Below are 27,380 nucleotides of genomic sequence, written 5' to 3' on the forward strand. Positions count from 1 at the left end.
TTTAAATTGAGTGTAGTGTCTTTTTCAAATGCCATTTATCCTTTTAGTTCTTGTCGCTTAGCTCCCTGGATTGTGGGGTTACTCCATTCTCTGGCCCTTCCTATAGTGTCTGATACACTGTTGTGCGTAATACATTTGGGTGGCTGCCCTAATGCATTTAGAACGTTACATTAGTACTAATACATTAGTACATCTGGTGGTTGTCCTTGGGCCTTCAGTCCAGTTCAGTCAACCAAATAAGTGGTGTTTCTTGGCTTGTCTGCAAAAATCCTGATTTCAACTGGCGTCTGGGGAAAAGAGTCAAGATACAAATCTGGAATAGTGATTCTAAATAAAACCTATCATCCAGAATCTTACGAGGATGGAGCTTTTCTTTTGTCCCCTTTCATTTTCACCTCATTCCTAGCTTCACTCCGGTCCCCTCTCACTGAAACTCACGAGAGAAGCAGATGGGGGCGGAGGGGAATTGGAGAAAAGATGGAGCCTATTTTTAGGCTTGTTTATCAGTCATGAAGTGTCATGTTCTTCTCCACTATGGCTGCTGGATTAATTAGGCTGTGCTGGCAGCTGCCAGTCAGGGAGGGTTGCCAGCTTCTAACGGTGATTCCGCCTAATGCCTGAAATGATTTGCATGGCGAAGACCTTTCTCCCACTACATGGCTCTTGCCTTCCAGGGCAACCTCTCCTGGCTTCTAGTGGCTCTGGGTAGAAAAGGGGACAGCTTCCCTATGCCATGAATCTTGTTTACCTGGATAAGCAAAGCCACCAGATGGTCACTTTACCTACCAGCTCATTGGTAGAGCCTTGATGCTGTGGCTTGGGTCTTTCTTTCTCATTTTTTCTTCCTGTTCTCCCAGATCTTCCCCCAAAGTAAGAGCCTAGAGCCACAGTTCATGTGGCAGTGGGAGAGCCCACTGCCCAGGCAAAAGGTCATAGAGGAAGTGTTGGAGCCAGAGATTCTGACCTAAGAGCTTATTCCCACGCTATTTTGAAAGACTCCTCATGGTTATTATTGATTTCTGAATATCCAGAGATGATCTTCATTAATTCAGAGAATATTTATTAAGCACCTGCTGTGTGCCAGTCATCATTTTAGGTGCTGGCTTGGGGAGCAGCAGTGAAGAGGACAAAGATCTGTACCCTGGTGTGACTTGCATTCTAGTTATGGGTAACAGGCAGTACACAATAGCCATCTGTATAAGAACATAATATATTTTAGAATGCTTAGTCATATATCCTAAATAAATATTCAATTCATGTCTATTGCATATAATATTAAATAAATTAATAGTATTTTTAATATACATTAGAAAAAATAGAACACGTGAGGGCCCTCTTTCAGACGTACCTTTCAGTCCACGCTCTTCATTTGGTCCCCATCTCAATCCTTAAGAACACATCAGGCATTCTCATGCTGCCGGGCCCCATGCCTTCTGTCCCTTTGATTACGCCCATGGAAAAGCCACAGAAGCGGGATGTCTCGGCCTGGTTGGGGTCTTCAGGGTCATTCTGTCAAGCAGTTTCCACCGTGATTCTGCCACGCTCCTACCCAGTGATGCCGACACATGTGGTCGACTCCCCTAGGTGCTCCCCAGCACCCCTGCCACATTAGCCTCCCGCTGTTCACACACGGAGCCTTCTAAGAACTGACACAAGGTAGGCTTCTTTTCCCAGAATCCAGAACATACCATCCTTTTATAGGAAGAGTGGCAGCAGTGTCCAAGTTCAAGGAACTTCTGTGGGTGATGCCCCAGCAGCCTTATCTCCCACAGGTAATGGCTGTAGTCCAGAAACTCTGTTCATCTCTTTGCTACAGTATAAAGAATTACATTAAGATCAGAACGAAAAGACCAGCCAGAAACCAATGCATTAAGGAGCAAATGAGTAAGTCATAGCAGCGGAAAAGAAATTTAAAGACCTCAGAAATCACTGTATACACAACTGGAGAGGGACAATTGATTATTATCAAACGACTGTTAAATGTCAGATTTGGGCACAAAAAAGAAAAGATCAGAATATCCGTCTTGGACCAGTGGGAAATGGAGGTATGAAGGTAGCTAAGACCTTTTAAGAAACACTTAAATGGGACTTCCCTGATGGTAGAGTGGATAAGAATCCACGTGCCAATGCAGGGGACATGGGTTCGATTGCTGGTCCAAGAAGAATCCACATGCCGCATCACAACTAAGCTGGTGCGTCACAGCTACTGAAGCAGCGAGCCCAGAGCCTGCGCTCCACCACGAGAGCAGCCATAACGAAGAGGAGCCCTGGCTCACTGCAGCTAGAGGAAGCCCGCACGCAGCAGTGAAGACCCAGTGCAACCATAAATAAATAAAATTATTTTTTAAAAGTCACTTAAATGAACTGCAGTTCTTTGAGCCTAATCTTAGCATAGATAGTGGCTAGTTTCAGATATGCGGTTCGGCAGAAAATCTTGTGTGACGCACAGTTTTTTTGTTTGTGTGTTGATTGGTTTTGGGGTGGGGGTTTTGGCTGCATCACGTGACTTTCAAGATCTCAGTTCTCCAACCAGGGATTGAACCCAGGCCTGGCAGTGAACATGCTGAATCCCAACCACTGGACCCCAGGAAGTTCTTCCCAAAGCACTGTTATTTTGTGAACTCAGAAGGACTCCCTGCCCGGAATGTTTAAGTTCAAAGTGTCTAGTTGAGACTGTCATAATTCTGACCCCTGTTGAGAAAATGAAATTAGACTCCATTTGGACCACATTTGGCCTGATGATGTTCAAGAACCCCTGAAGCCAAAAAATATTCCCAAATGAACATAAATTGCAAAATGAGGTTAGATATGCTGGAGAATTTGGTGATAATCTGGATTGTAAAACCATAGAAGGGAGAGATGGTTTAGGATTCAGTTCCAAAAACTCTTTATGAAGTAGATGAACATTCTTAACCTGAGGCAAATTCAGATTATGCCTGCCTTGGGGCATCCTTGGCCTCTTCCTACTAGATGCCAGGCCAGCATTGCTCCCCATCCCCACCCCCCAGCTCTCACAGCTGAGGATGTCTCCAGACTTTGCCAAATAGCCCCTGGCGGGGGAAATTCCCTCACCTCTTTCCTGTTGAAATGAGAACCACTGCTCTAGAATGACCAGCTTCCCATTTTGCTCATGATCAAGGAATTTGACATGTAGGACCTTTCACTGCTAAAACCAGGACAGTCCCGTGTAACCCGGGGCGAGTTGACCACTTGGCTGTCATTGATATGTTCTATTTCATGCAAAATAAAGATATAAGAAATGAAACAATATAAAAAGTCTGTCCTTGGGAGACATGGAAAAGGTTTTAGAGAAACGCAGTATTTTAGAGTTTTGTGTTTTTACTCAGTGTCTCAAGCCTGAGCCATGGTGAGATGATTTTGGGGGGTTTGATCTCTGCCAGTAGACGAACAGAACGTGATTCAAGTCATGCCGGCTTTCCAGCAGAGAGATTCTTGTTTGACGCCAGGTAGCAAGTTTGAGTGACAGGCTTCTCCTTGGAATTGTAGGCTGTGTGGCAGTATACATCATAAAAGTGACAGCAGCAGTGGAGTCTAATTTAATTCCATTTCCTTTGCAGCCCTGATAAATCATTGCTGCAGGGAAAAATGAATTTTACTTTCTCAGACAAAAACGATTTGAGTAATGATGTGCTCTGGGGAAGTCAGGGGCTAAGAGAAGGTCTGTAGTAGGCTTAAAAATATTTAAATGACATATCGTGGAATTTGTTCCAATGCCTCCTGTGCCTGCCCTAATAAATGGCTTATTCCAGAAGGGCCTGCTTCCCAGACTATGTAGAAGAGTCACATAAAATCATATCAGCCATCTTGGCTAAATGTTGTTTTAGGGTGCCTTAGAAAGGGTATTTGATGATAGTGTGGCATATTCTGCACACGTTGGCAGATGAGACAGCTAAGATAAAGATTCTACAGCCTGTAGTCCTGATCATTTACAAATAGGACAAGTCTCAACATGAATGGAAAATGACTGGTGTTTGTCATCTTCCTTCCAGAAAATGATTGTTGCTTAGGAATATGGTTCTGCTGGGAGGCTTTTTAAATGATACAGGGAATGAGTTATGAAGGGAGGAAGACTTGGACCCCAAAGTACTATCAAGAGGCTGATGAGTCCGGGGTGTGGGGGGTGTGCAGTGTAGACGGAACAGTGGAGAATGGTTTCTAACGCTTGAAGGGAGACAAAAGTACTTGGTCTAAGCTGAACAATGCCTAGCTTACCTTGGGGAGCTTCTACAATCCCATTTCAATCCATTGAAAGCACGAGAAACCAATTTGCCTATGAGTAGAATCAACATCTCCTTGATTGACACAATGGCATATCACACTGGTGTGTGGAGGCAAGCAGGAGGGGACCCGGGGACCTGGTGATCGTGACCACTTCCCACAAGCCAGCCCAGCGCTACTTTCCCACTCTCAACATCAATCCCAGTTACCCTCCAGCTTCAGTGACTGAAAGAATAAATCCTAGGCAAAAGCTATAAAATCCTCTGTTGGGAAGCACGTCTCTTCCTTCCTAGTGGAGCAAAGGGAAGGTAAATGAGCATTTACTGCAGAAACGATTTTATGAGAGTGAGACATTCTGCATTACAGCAGCAAAAAGAACTCGCCTGTGAATTATAATGCTGCTCTGCATGCCTCTCACAGCGCACCTATGAACAGTGTCCTTCAACTGATGCCCACCCGGCTTCAGGGGGGGCCTCTGATTTCCCCATTTATTTTAACCATGATAAACGGCTCAGAGCTTTCTTTGAGTTAGGTCTGGCCAACCATCAGAGATATGTATTTGTGTTTTAAAAAGCAGGTCCTGGGTACTGTCAGAAAGAAGAGAAGCAATTTGGGAAGACATACAAGGTGCACAGTATTTTACTGGCTCTGGATGTCATTTAAACCCCGTGTCCAAGAAGGGGATATGGGGTTTGTTACCTTGGGGTCCCCACTCTCTTAGCTAGATCAGCCTGCAATTCACAACTGCTTCTTGATGTTTTTTATTGTCAACTGCCAAGAGTCTGTGTCCTCTCTCTGGGTCTGACGTACTGCTAGACGTTGGTGTCCCAGACACTTAGCTGTGGGCACCAGCACAGGAGAAAAACCAGATAGTAGCAGCCGGAAAAACAGAAAGCCCCAGAGTAGAGTGTGGGGGGCAGTGAAATCATGGAAACATATTACAGGAATATTTAAGGAATTTTCTGGGCCTGCAGAAAGCTGTGAAGTTTGCCTCAGAAGGAAAACAGAATGAAGCAAAGCAAAACTTAATTAGTCCTCGGTTACTAATGGTCTTGGGACCTGTGCCCTAGGGTTTTCCTTGTTTTGAGAATGTTTTTTGCAAATGGCTGCCCGGGTCCCTGTTCCAGAGAAATGGCTCTGTCGTTTCCTTAGTTTTCTGGGGCTGCAGTAACAAATGCGGTGAACTGGATGGCTTTAAGACAACACACGTTAATCCTCTCCCAGGATGGAGGTCAGAAGTCTGAAATCAAGGTATTGGCAGTGTTGGTTCCTTCTGGGGAACCAATCTGTTCTGAACCTCTTTCCTGCCTTCTATTGTCTATGGTCATCCTACGTGGCCTAAATACTAATACCAACAGAGGACAGCTTAACCGTGATGAAGACCAGGGAGATAGGGACCAAGTTGCTGTGGAGAGAGCAGAAATAAAAGTCCTCTGATTTCTCTAGCAGTCAATTTCTCTGGAAAGATATGGTAGCAGGGTGAGGCACTGGACAGACTCTAATTGTCGTTTTCTTTCTTTCCTCCTAGCAAACTGCCTAGTTGGGCTAGAGCTGTTGTTCCCAAAATATTTTATGTAACAGAGAAGGCGTGGAACTATTATCCCTACACAATTACGGGTAAGTCTTTGTACACCCAATATGTTACAAGCATCCATGCAAGGACATAGGGGGATTCAGATTCACTGATTGAGCATGGATTATCCCAGCAGGGACTCACAGGAGCCCTGTGACACCTCCCTGACCCTTTGTCTCCATACTTTTAAGTCAACACTCTTCCTAGCAGGAGGTTGTAGGGGTTAAGCTAAACCATTCTATCTTCCTTCTTGAAGTGATCATTGTAAATAGCATATAGAGAAGAAAAAGGAAGCTCTACTTAGTGACATTTCTAGAGGTTTCATTATCCTTATTTCTCCTTCTTTTCTCAATAATCCCTAAGTAATTTTAAGGTGTGGTTTGTTCACAATCAAGTTGTTTATTTTGACTTCTTTGCTTTACAGACACCCTCCCCCTCACACACACACAGAACAAAACTTGACTATTTTTATAATTTATATAAAAGGTTCTGTTGGGTCCCTCTGCTCCAAACCACTTCCTTTGCAATCAGATAATATGAAAATCAGTTTCCTCCTCAACTTGTAGTGGAGTAATAACGACACTCAAAATGTTGATACTGAGCTAAAAACTGGCCAAAAAATTTAAAAGGTTTGGTTCCTGACCTCAAACACATGAAAATTCAAGGTCCCATTTGAATATCAGCCTAACAAGCTATTTTTATTGGTTTTAAAAGCTGCTTTTCCACTTAAAAGATTTCCTTTGTGGTTAATGAAATGCTCTACTGGAATTATTAGTCTTTAATTCTGCTTTTCTAAGGCCAACTCTTTAGTTTTTAATTAGCCACAAACCTATAGGCTAATTGAATCTTGTCTTACACTCCTTATCTACCCAACCGCAGAAGTATCATATGAAAGAGTTTCAAGAGCAAACATGGAGACACTTAGTGTTTATGAAAGTTTAATTCTCAGAAGGTTTCTTTGCCACATTTTTAATAATTATAATTCAGCAATATTTGTTAGTTCTGTGGCTTTATATTGGATATAAGTGTGGTCTTAATCATCATTTTCTCTTTTTTCTTTTCCGTCTTGCCCAAATGAACGTCTGGGACCAGAATACACAGTAAGTTTCATTTAGTCATTTAAAAATATTCAGCCTAAGATCAGAGGAGTAATTGGAACTTCCCTTGTACTTCTCATCTTATTAATGTAATTTAAAAAATAGAGGAATAGTTCAGAATCAGAAATATTTAAATATATGCCATTATATAGTTATATACAGTGCAATAATTTGAATGTTCTCATTTGTTCAAGAATATGAATGTAATTTAAAATGCCTTCATAGTCACTTTACATTATTAACTTTTGCTTGTATTTTTAAATAGCTTGACTGCTCTACTTGTGGTAGTTCACTATAATAGAACAATTTCTAGCAATGTGGTATTAAAGAGATGATGGTAATTATCGATGGAGGTCGAGGCTTTTCCTTATAGTCTGTGATCTGATCCCTTATAGAAAGACCTTGAAACTAGAAAGACATACATTCAAACTATTTTACTCAGATTGGACAGTCTCAGTGGCTTGATAAAGTCGTTTAATTTCTTCCTGTCCTAAGAGCCTCTAGCATCGTGGCTTACACTAAAAAAGAAGTCTGTAATGTCATTGTGTTGGTATTTTCATATGGATCATTTTCCTCAATGGCAAACAGATCAAACTGTCATAAAAAGAAAATGGTTAACTGAGCTCAGTCAGGTTTCAGAGTGTTCACTCTGCTGTATTTAAAATGGATAACCAACAAGGACCTCCTGTATAGCACATGGAGCTCTCCTCAATGTTATGTGGCAGGCTGGATGGGATGGGAGATTAGGGGAGAATGGATCCATATGTATGTACAGCTGAGTCCCTTCACTGTTCACCTGAAATTGTAACATTGTTAATCAGTTATACCCCAATACAAAATAAAAAGTTTAAAAAGTGGGGAAAAGCAAGATAAAAAATAAGCAGGGGGTTATTTTTTATTTGTTTTATTAAAGAACAAAGACTGAGTATTTTTTACTTTAATTTTAAAAAGACTGAGTCTCTTTTAAAGATTCATATTTTCTTATTTATCTTATTTTTGGCTGTGCTGGGTCTTCATTGGCTGCTTTCAGGCTTTCTCTAGTTGTGGAGAGTGAGGGCTGCTCTCTAGTTGCGGCGCACAGGCTTCTCACTGTGGGGGCTGCTCTTGTCGTGGAGCACGGGCTGTAGAGCAAAGGCTTTGGTACTTGTGGCACAGGGGCTTAGTTGCCCCAAGGCATGTGGGAATCTTCCCGGACCAGGGATCAAGTCCATGTCCCTTGCAGTGGCAGGAGGATTCTTAACTACTAGACCACCAGGGAAGTCCTGAGTGTTTAGTTTTAATCAAAACAGCCAAAGGTTGAGATTTCCCTCACAATCCAATGGTTAAGACCCTACACTTCCACACATCCCTGGATGGGGGAGTAAGATCTTACATGCAGTGTAGTACAGCCAAAAACAAAAACAAACAAAAATCAGCCAGAGGAAAGAGAGATGGTAAGAAAGACATGGAGAAAAATGATGCATGACTCCCTTGGCGTGAGCATGGTTCCCCGCTCTAGTGAAGACGGAAGAAATGCATGGGTCAGAGGTAGATGGACAGTCCCAACGGATACGAAAGTGTCACCTGTTTTGAGACCTCTGGCTCTGCCACTTACTAGATGAGTTTCTTAAGGAAGTCACCCTCAATTGCCAGTTCTTGAACTCATGCTGGTCCATGACTGCACTCTCACCCACCCTTTACAAAATGGGGTGAGAAAAAGCTTTTCATAAAATTAAATTTATTCCACTAAAAGAACTGTTGGTAATTAGAATGCTCATTCTTGGATATTAAAATGTCTTTTCTTTCATGAAATGGAGGAATACACATTTAGCACCATCTCCAATCTTTGGCAGACAAAAGGCAATTCTATGGAAAAATACAACTTTTATATTTTGGAAATCAGAGAAACACTGTTCTAGAACAAGAGCTTAACTTCTGTGAACCTAAGTTTCTTCATCTCTAAAACTGAGATAATCCCTTTTTAATAGATCTGTTAGTATTAATAAAACGATTCAGCGATCTAACACAGTGATCAGAAAACTTTTTCTGTAAAGAGTCATATAGTAAATGCTTTCTGTCTGTGGGCTGAACAGTCTCTGTCCTTGAGAAAGCAGCCAGAGACTATATGTAGAGATATAGGCATGGGCATATTTGGTCCCCAGGCTATAGTTTATCAACCCCTGATCTAGCAGATGGAAGACTGTTAGCATATTGCCTGTAAAGAGCAGGAAATTAAATGGTTCCCCGCCAGCAGGACTCCCAGTGCCATCAATTGTACAGTCTTCAAGAGGAAGACTTTGGAAACTTTTGAATCCTGCCTCCTTTTAACAGTTGTGCAGATTAATTCCTTTTAAGTCTCTCTTTCCTGTCTCATGAGGGTGATAGGAAGATTTTATCAAATAATCCATATGAACTCTCAGCCTAGTCCTTGGTGCATGGTGACTACTCACTGCTGCTGCTGCTGCTAAGTCACTTCAGTCGTGTCCGACTCTGTGCGACCCCGTAGATGGCAGCCTACCAGGCTCCTCCATCCTTGGGATTCTCCAGGCAAGAACGCTGGAGTGGGTTGCCATTTCCTTCTCCAATGCATGAAAGTGAAAAGTGAAAGTGATGTCGCTCAGTTGTGTCTGACTCTTCACAACCCCATGTACTGCAGCCCACCAGGCTCCTCCATCCATGGGAGTTTCCAGGCAAGAGTACTGGAGTGGGGTGCCATAAACATCATTATTATTATATAACATGGGGCTTCCCAGGTGACGCAGTGGTAAATAACCTGCCTACCAATGCAGGAGACGTAGGTTCTATCCCTGGGTCAGGAAAATCCCTTGGAGCAGGAAATTATAACCTACTCCAGTATTCTTGCCTGGAAAATCCCATGGACAGAGGAGCCTGGCAGGCTGTAGTTCATAGGGTTGCAAAGAGTTGGACATGACTGAAGATGCACAAATTATCATATATCATACAGTGCTAGAATGAAAGGTCCATGGAAGTTCTATGGACAAATAAATTGGACTATATCTTGGTGTGTCTCAGTGCAGACTGGGCTCATTAGGATTGTCTAAGATTTGATTTAATTTGATTGGTAGCTGGTGTTATTCCACTTCCTACATCTCCAAAAGCTTGTGCATGGACTTCTCATTTGAAATGTAATCCATAGTTGCATGGCCAAGAGAATTCTTGTCCCTATAACTACACAGAGATAGTTATTTGCTGCCTTAGAATTTGGTCACTCTGGCTTGACCCAACCAGTAGCACTTATTCTTCATAAACTCATGACACTGCTAATGAAATGTGGGAATAATTAACAAAGAAATGAAGTATGAAAAATGTTTAGTGATATTGTCTTCATTTTTTAAGTGTGTATATTAAAGTACTGAGGTTCTGAAAACAGAAGGCAACAGAATGGAAACCGTGGTTCCTGACAAAGCCACCCCACAGGGATATACCTCCCAAACCTTTCTTGCCAGTTTCTCTCACCGTGGATCTTGGTCTCTTGTGCCCACCTCTGTGCAGACCACGGAGGATTTCTGAGGGACTCACAGCCTTTACTTCTGCCCAACCTCTGACCCATCGTACTCATGTAGTTCTAATCATATGGTTCAGATTTTTAAAGGAACACAAATTATGATGTTTCTGTTTGAGGAAATTTGGAGACAACGCATAAAGAAGTTATAGTTGTATAATCTCATAGTCAGCCCCTTCTAACTCTCTAGTATTATTTGATTTCTTCTAGACTCTCATTTTTTGGGTCCATAATGTAATCCTTAAGGTAGTTCCCTAGAGCTGTCGTAGCAAAGTATCACAAATTGGGTCACTTAAAACAACAGAAATTTATAACAGTTCTGAAGACTAGAAGTCTAAATCAAGTTGTCAGCAAGGCAGTGCTCCCTCTGCAACCTGTAGGGAAGGAGTCCTTCTTTGTCTCTTATTAACTTCTGGTGGCCTCTGGCATTCCTCAGCTTGTGGAAGCACGACTCCAATCTCTGCCTCCATTTTCACATAGCTGTCTTCCCTCTGTGTGACCGTGTCTTCGCTAGCATCCTCTTGGCTGTGTGTCTCTCTTTTTTATAATTGTATTTGTTATTATTATTAACTTAGGTTGTTTTATTTTTTTATTTTAATTTATTTATTTTAATTAGAGGCTAATTACTTTACAGTATTGTATTGGTTTTGTCATACATCAACATGAATCCGCCACGGGTGTACACGTGTTCCCCATCCTGAACCCCCCTCCCACCTTCCTCCCCATACCATCCCTCTGGGCCATCCCAGTGCACCAGCCCCGAGCATCCTGTGTAATTGTATTTCTTCACTGTTAGTTGCACTGGGTCTGTGTTGCTGTGTGTGGACTTTGTCTAGTGGAGGCGGGCGGGGGCAGCTCTCTGTTGCAGGGTGCTGGCTTCTCCTTGTGGTGGTTTCTCTAGGTGCTCGGGCTCAGTAGTTGTGGCCCATGGGCTTAGTTGCTCTGTGACATGTGGAATCTTCCTGGACCAGGGGTCGAACCTGTGTTCACTGCATTGACAGATGGACTCCTATCTTCTGTACCACCAGGGAAGTCTTTCTTCTTTGGAATCAGTCATATTGGATTAAGGACCTGCCTTATGCCAGTTTGACCTCATCTTAACTAATTACATCTGCTACAACTCTAATTCCCAATAATATCACATTTTGAGGAACTGGGGTTAGGAATTCAACATATATTTAGGGGGGACACAATTTAACCTATAACACCATCTTTTAACTTTAGATTAACAGTAATGTATCATGAAGTACCAACAATGTGTAAAGCATCATGCCATGTGCTAGGTTTCATTAAACAGTAATCCCTGGCCCGTTGGGGGAGTCACAGTCTGGTGGGAAATAGTTAGATATTCCAGTTAAATCCTGGGAATCATTTGCAAGTCGTGGAGTTTTCTGAAGGCAAAATGGGACAGGCCATCGCAACAGCTCAGAGGACAGGCTGACGCTCAGACCTGGATGAGCTCTGAACTGAGCTCACGGCTGAGGTTCAGACCAACAGGCAGAATGAATGGCACTGGGATCCAGCCAGACAAGCAACTACAGAGTGAAAAGGAGAGTCCTGGCCCCTGGAGTGGGGCCATAAGCTTCATAGACAGGACTGTGGTCCTCAAGAAGATGTACAGGCAAGAAGACAAAATTCCCCTCTTACACAGGTTACTTGGTCATGAGCTGCTAGGGTGAGAAAGTTGCTGGCTTAGCAAGGAAAAATACAGAATGTCCAGTTGTTTGAATTTTCAGATTAACAGCAAGTAAATTTTTGGTATGTCTCAAATATTGCACGGGCTATACTTATCCTAAAAGAGGGCTCATCTCATATTTTATCTGGCAGACCTGTTATGGGGCGGGGCTGACAGTGGGGCAGAAGTGGTCTCAGAAACTAATATACAAAACTCAGGTTATAAGAACAGGGGCACATTGATAAACCAAGGAAAAGAGAGGAGAGAGAATTCTGAAACCCGGAAGCTATCCTGCAGCTGACAGGCCACGTTCATGTTAGGGCCAATTAAGTGACACATTAGGACAATGTTAGTACTTCCTGCCTCAGTTAGGATTGGCTCAGGGAGTGAAATGGACTAAATGGTGCAGAGTAGGAGCTGCAGGAGCCACAGGTTCGATCCCTGAGTCAGGAAGATCCCCTGGAGAAGGAAATGGCAACCCGCTCCAGTGTTGTTGCCTGGAAAATCCCGTTGTCAGAGGAGCCTGGCAGGCTGCAGTCCATGGGGTCACAAAGAGTCAGACACGACTGAAGCGACTTGAGCAGGGGAAAATAAGGTGAGAACAAATTAATACATAGCTGTCAGTATTTCAAGGAAGACTACGGCTAAGTGTTAGAGTCAAAGTGCAAACAGAGAGTTGTGCAAAAAAGAGAGAAATTCTGCCTGGGAGAAAGGTGCGAAGATTTCATGGAGCAGGTGCACTTTGAGCTGGACCATGGGGAGAGTGGAACCCCCACCTGCAGACACCTGCTCTTAGTCTGCCTGGGCTGCATCACAGAACACCGTATACTGGGTGGCTTAAACAACAGACATTTATTTTACATAGATCTGGAGTCTGGGAAGTTCATTATCAAGATATCAGCTGGTTCATTTCCTGATGAGAGTTCTCTTCCTGATTTGCTGACAGGCATCTTGCTGTGTCCTCATATGGCAGAGAGAGAGTGAAAGCAAGCTCTTTGGTCCCTTCTTAGAAGGACACTAATCCTATCGTTAGGGCCCCATCCTTATGACCTCATCTAAATCCCATTACCTCCCAAAGGCCCCACCTCCAAACACCATCACATTTGGGAATTAGGGATTCAGCATATATAGGGAAGGCACAAACATTCAGTCCACCACCTGGTCTTTCCAGGCTCAGTGGGCAAGTGATCTTTCTGGATCCTGGCTCCCCAGACACATGGAGGGCAGGTCATGGTAGCTTTGAGTCTCAGGGCAAGGTCTGGGTTTAGTTCTCCGTAGGGAAGCAACATTGTTCCCGGCTAGTCCACTTTTATTTTCCATCCCAAATATAGCACAGCTTTTCTTTCCATCTCCCCAGTGAGGATCTCTGGCTTTTTTCCTCTCTGGCTGCAGGTGCATACTTTTAGGCCCACAGTTCTGATTTTGAAGCTGCCTCCCTCCTCCTGACTAAGACTCAGCCATGTTCTCACACTCTCTGCCTGGGAGGAAGAGCCCACTCTTCTCTCTAATGACAGGGTCTGCTCCCAGGATTTAGGACAGATGCTTTCAGTTGTCTCCATCTTTTCGCCTGTTTTAAATGCGTTTTCAGTGGGCTCTTTATCCCCTGATCTTTTAATCCTGAATATCTTTTCTTAATGTCATTCCAAGACCCATATTTCCTGTCTGTGCCCCAAAGCAAAGCTACCCCAAAGCCAAACTCCCAACTGGGGTCACCACACTCCACCCTTGCTCAGGGAGGCAGAGGGGCTCTTGATAATACTCCAGACAGGTGTCTTTCCTCATAGGATTAGTCCAGAGCAGTGTATGTCTATTCCTAGGATCCCCTGGGTCTTATTTCTGACTGCCCAGCCTATTATTGAGAGCTCACGCTGCCCTCATTTGTGAGAAATCCAGCCAAGAGAACTTTGTCTTTAGGGTCATCTCGGGCCTCAGTATTATCACAGTTATTAAGACGTAAAAGCTTTTTCATCACTATGAGTGACTGTGTGTGTTTAGGATTATGTGAAAATGCCGTTTGCACAGGAAGTGGAAAAAAATATCTTTAGCTCAGTTATAGGAAAAAGAAATCTTAATTATACAGTAAACAAAGAATGACATGACGACAATTTTCCAGAAGACAGATCATCTAACCAGTTCTTCAAAACCTGCCGGTTCTTCTGAAGTTTATAAAGTCACAGAGGAAGGTGCCCGAGGAGACTGGCTGCTCTCCAAAGTGGCCGATTTTGTTTTTCTAGGGCTAAAAAAAGGCCACTCTAGAGTATGAACATAGCTCAGCAGCATCAATTCAACCTTGGTAGTAATGAAGCAGGGGGAAAAAAGGACTTTCTTCTCATTTGTAAGAAATTGAAAACTTAAGCCTATAGTAAGTCAATAGCCGTGACCTAGAATATACAGTTGCTGTATATATTTTGCTACTGTGACCACCCACTCCACCAAAACATCTTTTAATAAGAATCTGAAGAAGAGGTGATGACAAATGCAAAGCACCTTTTCTCTTAGTTGGAAGGGCTGACTGTTCCCCAAAGATAATAATGGGCTGTCCGGTGCTACCCAACATTTTACTTATTTAGTTGAAGAGGTAGAAAAAGTCAATTATAACAGACCAGGGAGTAGGAAATGAGTGTTGCATGAGAACCTCCAATAGCACTGAGCCACAATGAGAAATAGAGTTGTTCAAGTTGGGTTAGTCCAGCCAGGGAAGAGAGTTGGGCTACTCATAATTGGGTCATCAGTCACCCAGGATGAACTCCTATCTTCCCAGGTGTAGCACTAGGGAGACTGAGGGATTTTTCTGAAAGCAGCAAACTGTCTTGGATAGGAGTTTCACTTTCTATCTTGACCTCATCAGTTTCTCCAGTAAATGAAAGAGCTGATGGGTGCTGTGTGTACATTCCTCTCAAGTCCTCTCATCCATCTTAAGCTTCTCCTCCCCCACCTTTCACTGAGTCCCAGCCAAGGGTAGTAGAAACCCCAAAATTACATAACTAGGAAATAGTTACAAGTCTAAGGAAGGTACATTATTATACCTGAACCCTGGAATTGGTCTTGTTTGGAAGGCAATTAGAAGACAATCTGGCCATCTAAGCTACTATGTAAGCTAAGATAGAATTGTTATTGTCGTTCAGTCGCTAAGTCATGTCCGACTCTGCGGCCTCTTGGACTGCAGCATGCCAGGCTCCTCTGTCCTTCACTATCTCCCAGAGTTTGCTCAAATTCATGTCCATTCAATCAGTGATGCTGTCTAACCATCTCATCCTCTGCCGCCCCCTTCTCCTTTTGCCTTCAATATTCCCAGCATCAGGTACTTTTCCAATGAGTTGGGTCTTCACATCAGGTGCCCAAAGTATTAGAGCTTCAGCTTAGCTGGATACAGTCTAGAACCATTCATAACCACCACTAAGATGGTTCATAGCCATTTAAGTAAGGGAAACACCTGGTTATACAGATTTTAATAGATCTTGTCATTACAGAATAGCTACATTGTGAATCTCCAAAAGGGAGCCGTAGTATATAATACTTCCCACACTTATTTGTCCATAGGACCTTGGATTTTGCAAAGCCAGTCTTCTAAAACTTAGAGATGCTCCAGAAGCTTCCCTCAGGGTCAGAGCTATTACGTGCCCACTAAATAGACTAGTCTCAAAGAGTCAGACACGACTGAGTGACTGAACTGAACTGAACTGAAATAGACTACTGGATTAATTCTATTTCAGTCAATGTTACTTTTCTCTTAAGTTTTAGTGGGTTAATATGTTGTCTAAAGATTACTGTGACTAAAACACCAGAGGTTTTTTTAAGAGCTCCCAACTGTAATGGATTTTTGAAGAATCAAGCAACACAGAACCTGCAAGTTTCCTTTTCAAGCAAAATCAGTTCTGTTAGACCAAACAGCCAAGGCAGCAGTACGTGGGGATGACAGTGAGTTTATGCATTCTGATTTATTTCAATTTAGAAAATGAGCTGGTTGTACGAGTGACCCCGTTACAAACCAGCTTTATTCGCAGATGTGCTACAGTCCTTGCTCAGGGTTCATACTTGTCTCCACATCTCAGCACCCCAATCACTTGGCACCTGGGGAAGCAGGCACGTTGGAACAACCAGCGTTGTTGTCCAGTTTATCCCATTTCCATTTTCTCTAGCTCTCCCAGTCTCTTCTTTGTACAAAAATTGATTCAGCTACTTTTGGGTATGGGGCAGTGGGGGGAGAGCAGAAACTAAAATATGCTTCTTTACCATAAGGTAGTGTTTTAAAGTTATTTGCATTTTTTAAAAAATTGAAGCATAGTTCATTTACAACGTTGTGTTACTTTCAGGTGTACAGCAAAATGATTCCGATATATATGTGTGTATATATATATATATATTCTTTTTCAGATTCTTTTCCATTATAGGTTATTACAAGGTATTGAATATAATTCCCTGTGCTATACAGTAGAACCTTGTTGTTAATCTATTTTACATATACTATTGTATATCTGTTAATTCCAGACTTCTAATTTATCCCCCCCTTTCCCCTTTGGTGACCATAATTTTGTTTTCTTTTTTAATTTTTATTTATTATTTTACTTTTGAGTGCTCTGAGTCTTTGTTGCTTTTGTGTGGGCTTTCTCTAAAAGAAATGGTGAATGGAGGCTACTTTTCATTGCGGATCATGGGCTTCTCATTTTGGTGGCTTCTCTTGTTGCAGAGCACAGGCTCTAGGCTCTCAGGCTTCAGCAGTTGCATCACGCAGGCTTGGTAGTTGGGGCTCACGAACTCTAGAGCAGAGGCCCAGTAGTTTGGCACACAGGGTTAGCTGCTCCTTGGCATGTGGAATCTCCCCAGACCGGGGATTGAACCAGTGTCCTCTGCATTGGCAGGCCTATTGTTATCCACCGCACCACCAGGGAAGTCCTCATAATTTTGTTTTCTGTGTCTGTGAGTCTGTTTTGTAAATAAGTTTTTTGTTTTTATTTTTGTTTTAGATTATACATGTAAGCAGTATCATATGATATTTATCTTTCTCTGACTTACTTTACTTAGTATGGTAATCGCTAGGTCCAGAAGAATGACTTAACAGAGGACAATCACCAAAGGAAAAAATATTTGTTGAAAGGCATTTTCCAAAGAAGACTTCCCTAAGACATACTCTTTTCCTTCTTTTCTATTTTCTACTTATACTGAAAATCAGATTTCTCTTTTAATACAGTTTATTGATGTCTATGGAGTTGTGTTCAGTTCAAGTTGGTGCGATCAGAATAATACAGCCGGGAAGATTTTGTGGGCAGATTTCTTTCTGCAAAAATAAAATTAAACACATATAAGTACGGATACACTGAAGTAGTACATTTCAGTGGTTAAATAAAGTGAATCAAAATTGTCCCCACATCTTTCGGCCTTTCTAATCACTAAGATACCCTGAACTACATGACAGTATGTATTTAGGTGAGGAATGTGCCCAGTTGGTTAAGAGCGGGTGATTGTTAACCATTTTTAACTGGGAAGGCTTGTAATATGGAAGCTTCCTACCTGGCCGTATGCCAGCCTGTATATGGGGAGTCACGGATTTGTTCCAATCTCTTATTTACATACAGTTCTTTTTCGTTTACATGCAGTTGCTTTCCACCTGCTCCTTAGCTCCTTGTCCTGCCTTTATCATGTGTAGCTGTTGGTATTCACCATCATCCTCTGCTTATTTCTGCCTTGGCAGGTCCAACTGTAGATTGAATGAGCCTGAATTTAGTTTCCCTCCTCAATTTCATAGAAGCGCCAGCAGCAAACCATTCCCCATTGAGAAAACTTACTTTCATTCATGCATTTGCTCCCTCTCCCTCTTGGCCTTGCTTCTCCAGTGAGTGGCTGTTACTCAGCATATCAGAAGAGGGACGGGGCTCCATCAATGGAGGAATTAATGAATGAACAGAAGCCTCGGTGTAGGGTGCAGGCTAGTGAAAAGCCGCGGAGAGGCTGGCGTTCGTTTCCTCACTGTGGGCTGGAATACAAACAGCAGTTTTCCTGCTGTACTTCCATGCTCTGCCTTCCACACACCCCCTTTCTCTCTCACCCTCCCCCACTTCTCTTTCAGGTCCCACTGCTCGTCTTGGCCACATTTTTCTCCTGATGCAGCCTATATTGGGGAAACCGCTCTCCAGTTCATCCTCATCAGTCTTACTTACATACTGTTCCTTTTTGCCTTCTCTTTGCTTTAACGTTCTTCTACTTTTCTCTCCACTTGGGTTCCCCTTCTCATTTTTCTGGACCTGTCTTCTTTGCAATTTTTTTTTCTAACTGCTCTGTCATTAGGGCCACCCACCTAGATTGTATAGTCATACATGACCCTGGGAACCCAGAACAGCCAAGAAAGCTCAAATATCTCCCTTATTTTATTTATATCAGTCCCTGCAGGATGACTGAGATTCTGAATAGATGTGGGACAGCCAGACATACACCTTCTTGAAACTGTTGTGTCTATTAAAGATTTTCTATGCACAGAAGAGTTTATATTACCTTCCAACTATGGGACAAATCTTCAGTCAAAATGAAAGGGTAAAAACTTTCCAATGAAGAATTTTAAAAGTTGAAAGGTACTTTAAAATCTAGGTTGTCTACTGCCTCTACATACAGATTCACCACCCACAGTCTGCTGTTTTACAAATAGCACAGGCTCCAGCTCTGAATTCCTAGAAGATAATAAATCTTAACCGTTAGGCTTATTTCACTAGGTTCACTGGAACAATCTGAACGTAAGTCTCCTGTTATTGAAAGGACGAGGCATTTGCAAGTTCAGTTTTTTGAATGATCCCTTCTCAAGCTGAAATTCCCTTTATGGCCTTGGAGTATATTTAATATGATAATACAGAATATAGTACCAGAGAATCAATGTCTTCATGGGGGTTCCATTAGAGAGAAGATCAAGTCTGATAGAGTTTCGGAACAAGATGGTCAGAGAGGAATGCATTGAATTCCAGATAAATGCTAAAAGGAAATGATCTTTTAAAAGCCTATAAGTACTTTATCTGCCCCAAGCCAGAGTCTCAACTCTTACATTTAATTTTCTTGACTCCAAGCCTCCTTGTAAAATGCTGGCTGTCAGACATGGAAGAATTTCGGCTGGTAACCAGAAATAAAGCATTGTATTACTGGGCTCAGTCAGCGATTTCCAAACTTTTCTTCTTTTGGTCCAGGAAGTTCCATGAATATGCTTCACTAGCCACCGGATACTTACCTAACATATTATTTGAAGAAAGAACTCGATGCCATTTAAAAAGTGGTTTGAACTACTGAACTGTATCACCTCTCAGATCCACCTCGTTCTAAGACTCCATAAAAGTGTGATACAGGAACCACTTGAAACAGTGAAAATTTTTAGTCATCTTGTGACTTCCATTAGAGATAATATAGTCACTTTGGGATATCATGGATGTGTTTATGTACTTTTTTAATTGGATTTGATTTTTTTCTGCTTACTGAAAAAGTAGATATTTATTATAAAATTCAAGTCCTACAAGAAACTGTATCACAGAAAATTAAAGGGGCCCATAATTTAACTTTTCTCCTCTATGAAAATATTTTGATATCTATTCCTCTGTTGTTTCTGTGCATATGCTAACATGCTTTTTTCCCCCGCTTTTTGCAAAAATGAGGTTGTTCTGTTTTGCTCTTTGCTTTTTAAAAACCTTCAGAGTTCACGGCAATGTACTTAACCAGCATTCTACTGGTGGACTTTGGGGTTGTTTCCCTGTCCTTTATAGGACCAACGGTGCAGTAATGAAAATTTGTTCACCTGTAATATTTTTTTCACACCTGAGAATTCATGCCCTTCCTGGTTCTGGGCAAGTAGTTTTGAAGTACTTCCAGGGGAGTTCCCTGGAGGTCCAGTGGTTAGGACTTGGTGTGTTCACTGTCATGGCCTGGATTCAGTCCCTGGTCAGGGAACTAAGATCCTGCAAGCCACATGGCCAAAAAAGAATTTTTTAAAATAAGAGCACTTCCACAGTAGGAGTTATCTTAAGTCATCATATTGACATTTGAATTTTTTAAAATGATTGTATTTTAAAGGTACTAGGATATTTTGACATTTTAAAGGAGTACCACTGTAAATTTCTTAAATTATTAATTATTTCCCCAATATATCTTTTGGGTGCCTCCTATTTGAATAAGCCTCTTTGGGCTTATTTAAAGTAGGCACATCTATCATTAGATGGTTAGATGGCATCACTGGCTTGATGGACATGAGTTTGAGCTAGCTCCGAGAGTTGATGATGGGCAGGGAAGCCTGGCATGCTGCAGTCCACGGGATCACAAAGAGTCAGAATGACTGAGCAACTGAACTGAACATTAGATGGATGCACACACACACATGTTTTATCTGCTGTCATTGGCCACAGGACATACTGAGGGACCTTAACCACCCTTACCCGCAACTGAGCACCTAAACTCCAATGGAAACACTCATGTGCCTTCCTAATACTCAACAGGCAGCAGGATGTGGAGTCATGAGCTTGAACTCAGAGCCAGACAGCCTGAGTTAGTCCATTCCAGAGCCATCATGTAAATGTATGATTTGGGGCATACTATTCAACCTTTCCCTGCCTTCGTTTTCTTGTCTGTAAAATGACCCTCACAGAGTTGTATGAGAGGGTTAAGGAGTGAATAAATGAATTATTATATACCAAATACTTGAGACAGCGCCTGATGATAGTACAGTATCCATAGTTTTGACATTATTACCTCAGTGTTGAGTCATGTCTGTGTGTCTCAGATTGGACTGAGGAATGGTTACCTCGGATCATCATTTTGACCCAAAGTTATTCCAGAACTTCCTGGGATTGAGAAACACTGGGCAATTACAAGTGCTGACAAGGTTATGGAGAGCCTGGCGCTCTCGGACACGACTGGTGGGAATGCAAAATGGTGCAGCCATGGCATCTGGCAGGTCCTCAAAAAGTTAAACATAACCATATGATGAATGGTTCCACTCTAAGTATATACCCAAGAGAAACAAAAAGACATGTTCACACCAAGCATCTACAAGAATGTCCGTGGCAGCATTATTCATAATAACCAAAGAGTGGACACAAGTGCACATCAACTGATGAATGGGTACATTTAAAATGGTATATCCATACAATGGAATATTATTCTGCCATAAAAAGGACGCTGAGAGAATCCAAACACAAAAGACCACGTACTATGTTATTCCATTTATATGAAATGTCCAGAATAGACAAATCGGAGACAGAAAGTAGATCAGTGGTTGCTTCAGGTGTGAGGTAGGGGAGGAGGTTGGAGTGACTGCTAATGGGTATGGGGCTTCTATTTAAGGTGATGAAATAGTCTAAGATTAGATTGTAGTTACGGTTGCACACCTCTATGAATAGACTAAGAACCACTGATCTGTACACTTGAAATGAGAGAATAACACGGGAGTGAATAAAGCTATTTTAAAAAAGAAAAATCAAGTTCTAGGTTCAGGTCTGGGCTCTGGGACTCCCAACTTTCTGAAAGCAAGTCATTAGGAAAGGAGTCTGGGATCTGTTTTTAACAACCCCACCAGATGAGGTGAAGTTTTAGAAACATACTTTTAGAATACGATTTTTGCTTCACTGGTATGGGAGGGATTAGTACCCTTTAGCTTGCAGTTTCCACCATGTACTGGGCAGTGTGGGGGATATAGTATGACAATAATGATGATCTCAAAGTGGATAATGCAGGTCTTCCAGAAGTTTCACGTCTGCATGTTTTTGAAGTATGGAGCCCCCAGAGAGCCTCAGACTTGTCTCCCTGGCCTGTTCTCTGCAGCCACCATCCCTTCTCTCCCTCGGCAGGTGTGGACAATGCAGCCAGGCTCCCAGCACCACCCAGAAACCGACTATAAAATTTCCAGTGCACTTGCCTGTTTCACTTTAAGACTCGCTTACATTCACTTTCCTTCTTGTAAGTGATTCTTATTGCCATAGCAACCCTAATCAATCACTGGACTAAAAATAGCTCTTTCGTTTTTTTTTTCCAAAGCATGTCTGTAGTGAATAGAAAATTGAGCTCTGCCGTGCATTTTGCATATGCTGCTTTCCTTTCCTGACACTGAACTGGGGTGTGTCTGTGTCTGGGAATTATTCTTGCAAGGAGCCCAGGTACTTCACTCATCTTTCCTGGATTTCTTCTTCCTGACTGCAGATTCCCCCCTATCACTTCCAAGAGATACAAGTACATGTTTTTAATGTTAACAGGGAGCATCACTTTCCTGCACATTCGGTTTCAGATGCTGGCGATTTCACAGCTACCTGATGATCACTTTCCAGTAAGAGATTCATTCCAGTGGATCACATTGTGTTTGGAAGGCAAATTAAGGATGCTCAGATGCTGGGTACAAAGGAAGTTAGTCCTGGCGGGGAGCAGATGAGAGCAACACTAGTAAGATTCTTCTGGCTTAGGAGGATCTAAGCTAGAAAATCAAAGAGGAGATGACAAGAGTTTTTTTTCCTCCTTTCCCCGATTTCTCCATGATACCTGTGTTATTTTTAGGGGCCCATGGACAGAGGAGCCTGGTAGGCTACAGTCCATGGGGTCGCTAAGAGTCAGATACGACTGAGCAACTTCACTTTCACTTTTCACTTTCATGCAATGGAGAAGGAAATGGCAGCCCACTCCAGTATTCTTGCCTGGAGAATCCCAGGGACAGAGTTGCCTATTGGGCTGCCGTCTGTGAGGTCGCACAGAGTCAGACATGACTGACGCAACTTAGCAGCAGCAGCAGCAGCAGAGGCAAAATAACCCTGGATCTAATAAAGGGAATATTTGTTAACGATCCTCTGGCCAAGCTGCTTTTCTAGTCAACAAGAGAAAGAAAGAGATTTTTCATGAGGGAGAAGGTTCTAGATCTTGAATGGGCCCAGGGGAGGAAGAGGGCAGAGGAGGGGCTGAAATGAACTCATTAATGTCCCCTAGACTCTGAGGGATGAGGCTATTTCACGGCCCTCTCTCTGCTTCATTGTGCTGCTCTGCAATCACTGCCCCAGCCCTCTGCCTGTGAGCAGGCTCATCTCATGGGACCCTCTGGGGCTCCCAAATGCTGTCTTTTGATGCTATTTCTTAGCTTCTCTCAGCCTCAGTTTTTTAAAATAAGGCTAAGTGAACCAGCAGGCATAAAGCTTTAAGATCTAGTAACTCATGGAAATTCTGGTAGTATTCTTGTTTCCCTGTGTGAAATTGGCAAAGGGGTCAAGGAAGTCTGAGAAGAGGTGAAAGGAAAGGGCCCCTGTGCAGAAAGAGGAGCTGCTTTAGGAAAAGGAAGACAGTAAAAAGGATGGACCTGGAAGATGTGTTGATGTGTCCTCAAAATACAACAAGTTAGGGGTCAGAGCAAGGCTGGAAGGACCCAAGCCTGCTCCTTGGCTTAGCTGCCGCCATCCATGTCACAGGAAGGACTGATCAGGTGAACACTGTTGCTGCCACTTCAACAAATTCACAGCCTCCCAAGGCATCCTTACACACACACACACACACACAGTGGAGGAGTCTCCCTACACACATGCCATCTCTATTTAGTCCCCATCTGGGCCGTGGGATTTCATGCAGAGGAGTACAATGAGGCACACCAACGTTTCTGTAGTATCTGTTCAGCCAGACCTTGGCCTGGCTTTGGACGTTTATTATCTCACTCCACAGCTAAGAGATTGGTATCGTATCCATTTTACAGACGAGAAAACTTAAGCTCAGAGTGATTAAGGAATTCGCCGAAGGTCTCAGTTTCTTCTGAAAAGAAGCCGGAGTTTGAATTAAATGTTGTTTCACTCCAAAACCTGTATTCTTTCTACTGAGCAACCGCACTTGCCCCCTGTGGGCTAGGTGCACACTGCTGCATCTGGACAACAATCAGTGGCAAGTTTCATGGCATCAGTTTCTAGCAAATATCACCCTGGGCAGTTAGCAGTGGCCATTGACAGAGGGGATGATATTACAGATGGAACTAAGTTAGAAAGAGTACAAATTCCCCAATCCCGTTTTCCTAGATATGTTCAAATCTCAAAGTCCGTGACACTTTACTTAGATGAGAGCCAAATGAGTGATTAGGAAGGGAAGCAGTGGTTGTATTCTTGAGGTTGTGTGTTATATTGGTTTTCTATTGCTGTATAATAAATGCCCCACAAATGTGGTGACTTAAAACTTCACAAATTTATTTTCTCAGTGTTTCCACTGGGGCTCAGGTTAACTGAGTCCTTGGTTCAGAGCCTCATCAGGCCGAAATCAAAATCTCAGCCATAGTTGTAATGTCATCTGACTCTCAAGGTCCTCTTCCAAGCTTACTGGTTTTCGGCAGAATTCCGTTTCTTGTGGTTGTAGGACTGAAGTCTGGTTTTCTAGTTGGCTGGCCTCCAGGCATCACTCTTGGCTCTTAGACACTTCCCTCAGGTTCTAGCCACATGGCACTCTAGGACATAGCAGCTTACTTCCTCAAAACCAAGCTGCTTTGGACTTCCCTGTTGGTACAGTGGATAAGAGTCCACCTGCCAGTGCAGAGGATGTGGGTTCGATGCCTGGTCCAAGAGATTCCACATGCTGTGGAGCAGCTAAACCTGCGAGCTGCATCTACTGAAGCTTGAATGCCCTAGAGCCGATGCGCCACAAGATAAGACCGCACACCACAATGAAGAGTGACCCCCACTCACCTCAACTAGGGAAAGCCAGCGCAGCAGTGAAGACCCAGAATAGCAAAAAAAATAAAAGAAAAGATCTGCTTCTAAAATGAAGTCTTATATAATGCAACATTATCTGATCCCCAGGAGGCTTCCCTGATGGCTCAGCTGGTAAAGAATCTGCCTGAATTGTGGGAGACCTGGGTTTGATCCCTGGGTTGGGAAAATCCCCTGCAGAAGGAAATGGCTACCCATTCCAGTATTCTGGCCTGGAGAATTCCAAGGACTCTATAGTCCAGGGGGTCACAAAGAGTCAGACATGACTGAGCGACTTCACTCCACACTATCTGATCCCCACGGTAATCTGTTCAGAAGAGTAGTGAAAGTGTTAGTCACTCAGTCATGTCCAACTCTTTGGGATCCAGTGGACTGTAATCAGCCAGCCTACCCCATCCATGGAATTCTCCAGGCAAGAATACTGGAGTGGGTTGCCATGCCCTTCTCTGGGGGATCTTCCTGACCGAGGGATCAAACCCAGATCTCCCCTGCTGGAGGCAGATTCTTTACTGTCTGAGCCACCAGGGAAGTCTCTATTCATAGGTCTCATCTACACTTAAGGGGAGGGATTATGCAAGATGTGCAGTTATACCAGGCGCTGGGAATCTTGGAGACCATCTTAGAACTCTGTCTACCATGAGTATTTTAGTCTTTTCTCCATGATGCTAGGAAAGATTGAAGGTGAAAGGAGAATCGGGTGACAGAGGATGAGATGGTTCCATAGCATCATCAACTCATTGGACATGAATCTGAGCAAACTCTGAAAGATAGTGAAGGACAGGGAAGCCTGGTGTGCTACATGTAGTCCATGGAGTCACAAAGAGTCAGACACGACTTAGCAGCTGAACAACAACCACCATGTTGCTGTGGGCCAACCAAGGGACATGGAGAACATAGGAGTATTCTGAATCCCTTAGACAGTTTTTGATGCTTTTGAACTGTGGTGTTGGAGAAGACTCTTGAGAGTCCCTTGGACTGCAAGGAGATCCAACCAGTCCATCCTGAAGGAGATCAGCCCTGGGATTTCTTTGGAAGGAATGATACTAAAGCTGAAACTCCAGTACTTTGGCCACCTCATGTGAAGAGTTGACTCATTGGAAAAGATTCTGATGCTGGGAGGGATTGGGGGCAGGAGGAGAAGGGGATGACAGAGGATGAGATGGCTGGATGGCATCACTGACTTGATGGACGTGAGTCTGAGTGAACTCCGGGAGTTGGTGATGGACAGGGAGGCCTGGTGTGCTGCGATTCATGGGGTCGCTAAGAGTCGGACACGACTGAGCGACTGATCTGATCTGATAGACAGTTTTAGCCAATGAGTGACACTCCTGATAATCTCTTCTTGCATCATGCAAGTTTGGTTATGTCAGGATTCCCAACTTTTTTCCCACTCCCACACTTCTGACAGTTGCCTCAGTGATATGGAATCCCCCTCTCTGGGAAATGTGTCCAAATCCCTAGGGGATAGCATGTATTTTGAGAAAGTCCATGGTTGGAAGATGGGGTGCTCCCTTCCCCACCCCCTAGATATTTGAAAATGACTAGGTTAGGTGGTATCTTCCCAGCTGAAGCAAAGCCCTTTGTCGCAGAAAGCAGATGCAGGCAACCTGGAGGTAAAATAGATGCTTTGATGCCTGAATAACTGAGGAGACAGTGACTCCCACCATTCCTAATGCAGCGGGTTGTAGGGGAGGGATCCTTTTACTGGAATAGCATTGGAGTTTGTCATTTGGTTGGTGAGCCGGACAAACAGACAGCTCAATGTGGTGATGGAAAAGGAGGTAAATGCTGTGACAAAAATACAAACAGGATGCTACCTGTATACACCAGATAATCATTCTGAAGTGGTGTTTGAAATGGTAAGATTTAGGAAAGAAATATCAAGCTAAGGGCATTGTGGGCAAAAAACATGGCAGCCAGAGTGTTTAATGAAATGGGAAGTGATCTTCTGTGACGGGCTATGGGATGAATACCAGGCAAAGCCAGAAAAGAAGATTCAGGTCAGAAGCAGAAGACTCCAGGTCTTCCCCTCAAGGAGAGAAACTGAGTCAGCAGGACCCAGAAGTTCACTGTTTGTGATGGGTGAGTGTATCAAATAGTAGGTGGAATAATGTCCCCCTTAATATTCATGTCCACCAAAACCTCAAGTGTGACCTTATTTGGAAGTAGAATCTTTGCAGGTGTTATTAGTTAAGCACCTTGAGATGAGAGATGAAATCACCCTAGATTTAAGGTAGGATAAATCCAATAACTGTTGTCTTATAAGAAGACACAGAGGGACATATGGAGGGAAGAAGGTGATATGGAGACAGAGGCAGAGATTGGAGTTGCAGCCACAGACCAAGGAGCCCCTGGGGCCACTGGAAGCTGGGAGAGGTGGGAGAAGCTAGGCCACTGGAAGCCTAGAGCCTTCAGAGGGAGCACAACATTGCCAACATCTTGATTTCAGACTTCTGGACTCTAGGACCACGTGAAGATACATTTCTGTTGTTTTAAGCCGCCAGATTCATGGTAATTCGACAGCTCTGGGAAACTTGTACAGTGCAGAACATTCAGATTCAGTATGGATGTTTCAAGTTTGATGTGCCTAGAGGACCCTTGTCGGGGACAGCCAGTGGGCATC

The 27,380-nt window shown here is 43.1% G+C and overlaps 1 protein-coding gene across 1 annotated transcript in view; it reads left to right on the forward strand.

Moving 5' to 3' along the window:
- PITPNC1 (phosphatidylinositol transfer protein cytoplasmic 1) overlaps positions 1-27,380 on the forward strand; it is a 274,714-nt gene that overhangs the window by 144,859 nt on the left and 102,475 nt on the right. The window contains exons 3-4 of the mRNA XM_086356846.1: positions 5,768-5,856; positions 6,905-6,912. Coding sequence (XP_086212972.1) covers positions 5,768-5,856; positions 6,905-6,912 — 97 coding nt within the window. The remainder of the gene's footprint in view (positions 1-5,767; positions 5,857-6,904; positions 6,913-27,380) is intronic.

This window comes from Bos grunniens, chromosome 19, assembly GCF_055505025.1.
Source record: "Bos grunniens cultivar Pamir isolate PY7600 chromosome 19, Bosgru_T2T1.0, whole genome shotgun sequence".
Lineage (NCBI taxonomy): Eukaryota > Metazoa > Chordata > Mammalia > Artiodactyla > Bovidae > Bos > Bos grunniens.